General features: G+C 49.2%; 1 protein-coding gene across 1 annotated transcript; it reads left to right on the top strand.

The window, feature by feature from the left end:
• The first annotated feature begins 223 nt into the window (after positions 1-223).
• Positions 224-4,511, top strand: LOC309809103 (histone lysine demethylase PHF8-like). The gene has a single exon (XM_082629840.1). It carries the CDS (start codon positions 351-353, stop codon positions 3,396-3,398), a length of 3,048 nt encoding a protein of 1,015 aa, XP_082485966.1. The 5' UTR covers positions 224-350; the 3' UTR covers positions 3,399-4,511.
• Positions 4,512-7,598: the final 3,087 nt, after the last annotated feature.

Raw genomic sequence — 7,598 nt, 5'->3', positions numbered from 1 at the left:
GAGAAAGGTTCGCCGCGTTGCCATGACGATCTCAGAATTCGGTGCGCGTCGCCGAACCTTCGCTGAGCGAGGCGCTGAGCAGCTCCGGAGCGAGCCTGGCCGCCGGGCGCTTTGGTGGGACTGAGCTCCGCGGGCGTGAGGAATCCCTGCGGCTTTGCGGATGAGGAGGTCCCTGTAGGGTTCCGGACCGAGTACGTTCTTGTCAGGTTTGGGGCGTGAGGAGGTTCCTGTCAGTTTGAGAGGCGTGAAGAGATTCTCCCTTCGTGCAGAGAGAGTGCGTGCTGCCGCCTCCCGCTCCCTTTGACGCTGAGAACCGGGCCCACCGCAGGACGCTCCAAGGCCAGGCGAAGATGGCCTCGGGACCGGTGTATTGCCTCTGTCGGCTTCCTTACGATGTCACCCGCTTCATGATCCAGTGTGACATGTGCCAGGACTGGTTTCATGGCAGTTGTGTTGGTGTTGAAGAGGAGAAGGCTGATGACATTGACCTCTACCACTGCCCCAATTGTGAGGTCTTACATGGGCCCTCCATCATGAAAAAACGCTGTGTATCTTCAAAAGGCCATGATACACACAAGGGGAAGCCAGTGAAGACGGGAAGCCCTACGTTCATTCGAGAGCTTCGGAGTAGGACCTTTGACAGCTCAGATGAAGTGATTCTGAAGCCCACTGGAAGTCAGCTGAGCGTGGAATTCCTGGAAGAGAATAGCTTCAGTGTGCCCATCCTGGTCTTGAAGAAGGATGGGTTGGGGATGACGCTGCCCTCACCATCATTCACTGTGAGGGATGTGGAACACTATGTTGGTTCTGACAAAGAGATTGATGTGATTGATGTGACCCGCCAGGCCGACTGCAAGATGAAGCTTGGTGATTTTGTGAAGTATTATTATAGCGGGAAGAGGGAGAAAGTCCTCAATGCCATTAGTTTGGAATTCTCTGATACCAGGCTTTCTAACCTTGTGGAGACACCCAAGATTGTTCGGAAGCTCTCATGGGTGGAGAACTTGTGGCCAGAGGAGTGTATCTTTGAGAGGCCCAATGTGCAGAAGTACTGCCTCATGAGCGTGCGGGATAGCTATACCGACTTTCACATTGACTTTGGTGGCAGCTCGGTCTGGTACCATGTGCTCAAGGGTGAGAAGATCTTCTACCTGATCCGCCCAACAAATGCCAACCTGACTCTCTTTGAGTGCTGGAGCAGCTCCTCTAACCAGAATGAGATGTTCTTTGGGGACCAGGTGGACAAGTGCTACAAGTGTTCTGTGAAGCAAGGACAGACACTTTTCATGCCTGCAGGATGGATCCATGCTGTGCTGACCCCCGTGGACTGCCTTGTCTTTGGAGGGAACTTCTTACACAGCCTTAACATTGAAATGCAGCTCAAAGTCTATGAGATTGAGAAGCGGTTGAGCACAGAAGACCTCTTCAGGTTCCCCAACTTTGAGACCATCTGTTGGTATGTGGGAAAGCATATCCTGGACGTCTTTCGAGGTTTGCGAGAAAACAGGAGACACCCTGCCTCCTACCTGGTCCATGGTGGTAAAGCCCTGAACTTGGCCTTTAGAGCCTGGACAAGGAAAGAAGCTCTGCCAGACCACGAGGATGAGATCCCGGAGACAGTGAGGACCGTACAGCTCATTAAAGATCTGGCTAGGGAGATTCGCCTGGTGGAAGATATCTTCCGACAGAACGTTGGGAAGACAAGCAATATCTTTGGGCTGCAGAGGATCTTCCCAGCCGGCTCCATTCCCTTAACCAGGCCAGCCCATTCCACTTCAGTATCCATGTCCAGGCTGTCACTGCCCTCCAAAAGTGGTTCAAAGAAGAAAGGCCTGAAGCCCAAGGAATTCTTCAAGAAGGCAGAGCGAAAGGGCAAGGAGAGCTCAGCCTTGGGGCCTGCTGGCCAATTGAGCTATAATCTCATGGACACATACAGTCATCAGGCACTGAAGACAGGCTGTTCCCAGAAAGCAAAGTTCAACATCACTGGCACCTGCTTGAATGACTCAGATGATGACTCGCCAGACTTGGCCCTGTTGACGTCTAATGGCAGTGCCAAGAGAGTAAAGAGCTTATCCAAGTCTCGGCGAGCCAAGATCGCAAAGAAGGTAGACAAGGCTAGGCTGGTGGCAGAACAGGTGATGGAGGATGAACTTGACTTGGATTCAGATGATGAACTGCAGATCGATGAGAGACTGGGAAAGGAGAAGGCGACTCTGATAATAAGACCAAAATTTCCCCGAAAGTTGCCCCGTGCGAAGCCTTGCTCTGACCCCAACCGAGTTCGTGAACCAGGAGAAGTTGAGTTTGACATTGAGGAGGACTATACAGCAGATGAGGACATGGTAGAAGGGGTCGAAGGCAAGCTTGGAAATGGGAGTGGAGCTGGTGGAACTCTTGATCTGCTCAAGGCCAGCAGGCAGGTGGGGGGACCTGACTATGCTGCCCTCACCGAGGCCCCTGCCTCTCCCAGCACTCAGGAGGCCATCCAGGGCATGCTGTACATGGCCAACCCGCAGTCCTCATCATCCTCGCCAGCTACCTCCAGCCTGCAGGCCTGGTGGACCGGGGGGCAGGACCGAAGCAGTGGGAGTTCCAGCAGTGGGCTGGGCACAGCGTCTAGCAGTCCTGCTTCCCAGCACATCCCAGGGAAGTGGCCCATCAAGCGGCCATCATACTGGAGAACCGAGAGCGAGGAGGAGGAGGAGAACGCCAGTCTCGATGAACAGGACAGCTTGGGAGCATGCTTCAAGGATGCAGAGTATATTTACCCTTCTCTGGAGTCTGACGATGATGACCCTGCTTTGAAATCTCGACCCAAGGAAAAGAAGAATTCAGATGATGCTCCATGGAGTCCTAAAGCCCGTGTGACCCCAACTCTACCGAAGCAGGACTGTCCTGTGCGTGAGGGGACCCGGGTAGCTTCCATTGAGACAGGCTTGGCTGCAGCAGCTGCAAAGTTGGCGCCGCAGGAGCTACAGAAGGCCCCAAAGAAGAAATATATCAAGAAGAAGCCTTTGTTGAAGGAGGTAGAACAGCCTCGCCCTCAAGAGCCTAATCTCAGCGTGGCAGTACCAGCCCCAACTCTGGCCACTACACCCCAACTTCTCACCTCCTCCTCGCCCCTGCCTCCCCCTGAGCCTAAACAAGAGGCCCTCTCAGGAAGTCTTGCTGACCATGAGTGTACTGCTCGTCCCAATGCCTTTGGCATGGCCCAGGCAAACCGCAGCACCACACCCATGGCCCCTGGTGTCTTCTTGACCCAGCGGCGCCCTTCAGTTGGCTCCCAGAGCAATCAAGCAGGACCAGGAAAGCGTCCCAAAAAGGGCCTGGCTACAGCAAAGCAGAGACTCGGCCGTATCCTGAAAATCTACAGAAATGGCAAAGTGCTTCTGTGATCCCCTTTGTGTCCTGCCCCTCACCCCTTCACCCCCATTGCCTTCTCCGTTGTCAATTCTCAGGGCACTCCTGGATCCTACCTGCCCCGGACAAGGTGCTGAGGCGCATTGTCCTGCTTTCTTGGAACTGACCAAAGGCATGGACTCTCCCACGGGCCCCTTCACCTACTCCCTCAACTCCCTTCCCTGCTTCCACTGGAGCATCCTGCCCTCCTTTTCCATATCTCTGAGTAGCCAGTAAATGGGAGAGGTTTCCAGCTGACTAGAGCCCTCTTTTCTGCTGCCCCAATCCATTTCCCTTTCACCAGCTTTGTCTGCCCTTTACTGTCATCCCCACTTAAAGCTGGAAAGCAGGATGAGGAGAGGCATGAGGAGAGCCTGGGCCCCTCGGTATTTCCCTGGTCATGAAGTGGGAGGCCCAGTGCTCAACACTTTCTGCGGCTCCAGCCCTGTCTCCAGAAGCCTGCCCACCTCTGCCCATTCTCCTGCCTCCTCTTAGCCCAATGGATGTGTCCCACTCAAGCCTTGTTCCTGGCAGAAGCCTCTGGCCTCTGCCGCCTCTTGCCAAATGCTTCATGGAAATAAGGAGGAGGGCCCAGAGTCTTCGTACTGCCCCACCGTGGGCCATTTCCAGAGTGGCCTAGAAAGGCCATGGGCTGACTTCATTCATCCTTGGGAAGAAGAGAGATTCCTGTCACTTCTCAAGGTGGGGAGAGGACCAACACCCAAGACTTTGACTGAGACTTTGTAGCCCATTGGAGGAAAGAACTTTTGGGTGGCCACAGATGAAGCCACCTCTGCCAGGGTGAGCTCCAGGGATTTGCCTAGAGTTTGAGGTGCTACAGAACATTATCCACATAGCTTTGGCTGGGCTCCAGGAGGCAAAGACCATCTCCCAAACGCCTTGAAAGCATCTGCCACTGAAGCAGATAGCCCTTGCTCTACGGCCTGATCCCTTCACCCGTACCACAGAGCACAGCCTGGACCTTCTGGAGAGGATGTGGCAGGACAGCTCACCCCAGGTTCTCCATCAGGAGCCTCCCTGCTTCTCTCCCCACCTTGAGGTCTTGGTCTGAAGAAGACTTCAGAACTCACATCTTCACTCCTGGACCTTTACACTCCCAGATGTCAGGTGGACGCTCAAGCAGAGTGCTGATGTGGGGGGAGCCCGAGCCTAGGAGCGGAGATGCCCACCTGTAAAGGAGCAGATCATCTGAACCTCCCACCCCCTCTTCCCTTTGTGAGTGTTTCTGTTGTCCAGACAGTGCCCACCCCCTCCCTCCCCCTCCCCCAGCTCCCTCCACCTCCACCTGTCTTGCCTCCCTGGTGACCTGGACTGGATGGAGAACGTCTCCCTCTCTCCATCTCGGCACTGCCCAAGTGGAGGGCTTCATTGTCTTCTACCCCCCACTTTAACTTCACCTCAGTTTTCCCAGTGCTTCTGGGGAACTTAACAGCTACCGTGCAGGCCACAGGGAATATGTGAGGCTTCCCTGGTCGTCTTCGTGTCTCCAGTTTGTCTTTCTTTTCTCCACAGCCCGACATTTACTCTCCTTCCTTGGAATCAGGGGTCCCTTAGCCCCATATCCTTTTCCTATCTTGGGGGCCCCAGGGGCCGAGCAGTCCTCCATCTATACACACCAAAGGCAAAAAAGCCTGGCTACCTCCCCCTTAGCACGTGAGGTTCCCACTCCCCTCCCCTCTGTTTCTGCCCAGCTTTGCTTTTCTTGGGGATTTCAAAGCAACAGTGGGTAGTGAGGGGAGGGAAGGAGGGCAGCCCGTTTCCCTGTGTAGGCAACTGCCTGACTAGGCCCTGACTGCTGTAACCAAGACCAGGACCCCAGCCCTTCTGCCCATTAACACCCTCCTCCCCTTGATCTTTCAAAGGCAGCTAATTGCTAGCATATCCCCCCTGGTTCCAGGCCTCTTTCCCTTCTGTTTCTTCATTAAAAGTTTTGTGGAGCTGAAACCCAACCTCCATTTGACTGGGTTTCTGATTAATTTAGTTGGGCTCTCAGAGCTGGCTGTTTGTTGTTTTGTGTTTTAAATGAAAAGCAAGTTTACCCTCAGATTTACGCTTTTCCAAAGAGGCTAATGTGCTTTTTTTTTTTTTTAATGTTTCAGGTTCTAAGTGAAGTGAGTTGGGGAGGGGTTGGGAGTGGCTGTAACCAAGGTTTAGAACATGATGACAGAGTTACCACTGGTCTCCAATCCCCAGCACAGAGCTGGGGCTTGGATAGGGGGCAGGGAGAGAGGATTTCTATTCACCTTTAATATATTTTTACAAAAAAGCAATTTAAAAACAAGCCCACCGCTTCTGTACATGTCTAAATATATTTTTAGAAGTGGGTAGGATTGTGAATTTCTGATGCAGGGCCTTTTTATAAACAGGTTAGAATAGCATCATACAGACTGCTCTGTTGGTTTTGTTTCCCCTGTTTTTTTCTTATGTTGTGTTACTAATGTAATTTATATATATTTTTTAGATCCTCCCTTTCCTATAGAGATAAAAGTGATTTATCTTGGCAAAAAAAAAAAAAAATGAGAGAAAGTAATTATTTTTACAATCTGATCCTAAATGTTAAAGAAGCACCCTATTCTTAAAGGCTGGCCCCATCATTTGCAAATTAATGCACTGCTGAAGATGCAAAGTATCTATATAACTGCTCTCAAATTTCATGAAAATTAATCGGAAGTCCTTTTAAATGTCTTTGAGAATTGCTTCAAGTGGCAAAAATCAGAAAATCTACCCATGGGTCACATCAGCTAATTGCTATTTACTTCTCCACTAGTCATTCTTTCAGCCTAGTCTGCAAGCGCACAAAACGGAAACAACTCTCCGGATGACAAATGCCAGTCAAACCAGTTATTTAGCGTCATGTCATTTTAAAGGACCCGTTGGTTTCCTGAATATTTTTTAACAAGTCAGAATGATGACGTAATGGATTGATTCCAGATGTAACTTGTTAAAATTATTCTATCAGTAAGTTGTACCTGCCATATGCTCCCTCCCAGTTGGTATTGGGGAGCCAATAGGGGAATAAGGATAGACTAGTGTGAAGAGAATAGAGGGTGACAGTCAGTGTATGTGTTTGTACAAGCACACTGTTTAGGACAGATACATGACAATGTGTAAAGCTAAGTGTTGGAAAAAGAACCATGTTCTACTATTCTTACCAACTAACTTACTCAAGGAAATTCCCTTAGCAGCAAACTGGGGGGAAAGAGGAGAATAAATGTGAGACCATATATATGAAAATAATGTTTGGTAAAATGTAGGTGCTAATCAAATGTGTGTCATTGTTAGAGAGAGGCTAGCCTGTGGAAATGAAACCACAGGGTAAGATATCAAACTAAGCAAAGTTATGTGTTTAACAGAGTATTAAATCTTTCATTAAAGTGGTTTGATGGTGGCTTTCTTTTTATCGAAATGCAAGAATTAGTGTGCCATTTTCCTCTTGCAATTATTAGTAAGGTTCAGATTAAAGATACATATTTCTTTCCAAGAATCTCTCCAAATTGCCCTAAGCAAGGGATTCTAAATGTATGTTACAACAGAATATATAGTTTTTAAGATCTTCTAAATAAACATATTCATAAGATGACTACTTAAATTTCAAGTGCAAGTTGGTAAATTGTCTTTAAGAGAAATGTTTAATCAAAGCATTATTTTCTAGACTGGCACTATAAAAAGTTTTACTAAAGGTCAAAACTCCCAGTCCCAAGTAATTATATCGTCAAGAAAAGAAAAAAAGTAAATGAGCAGACACTAGCTAGGCTTTTTAAAATATATATTTTTAAAGTCTTTATACATATATATGTATAAAAATATATATTTTTAAAGAGTTGTCCTAGGATTTCTGGTTGGGACGGCAATGTCACACACCCTCAGCTGCTATAAAGCTGGGGTGACCATTTCAGTTTATTATCTTATTATACTTATATCTTATTATTACTTACTATAGGACAGCTGGAGCCCAACTACACTGGTCTTTACCTTCACTTCGCTTCAGCCACTCACTTCAGAGGCTGTGCTCAGAATACAGAGCTGCTCCACCTCTGAAATCTGAAGCCTGAATATCCCTCTTCCCGACTAGTACCTTTCAGTGTCCCCTTTCTTCCTCCTCTTACACGTGTTTTTTCCCTTCAACAGGGCTTCCGTTTTCTTCATTTCCAACCAGTCTTTTGTCTCTCTACCCC

Source organism: Mesoplodon mirus (assembly GCF_964341445.2).
Source record: "Mesoplodon mirus genome assembly, chromosome: 8".
In the NCBI taxonomy this organism is placed as follows: domain Eukaryota; kingdom Metazoa; phylum Chordata; class Mammalia; order Artiodactyla; family Ziphiidae; genus Mesoplodon; species Mesoplodon mirus.
The sequence above is the reverse complement of the archived record's forward strand: the minus strand, read 5'-3'. Positions and strand labels throughout refer to the sequence as shown.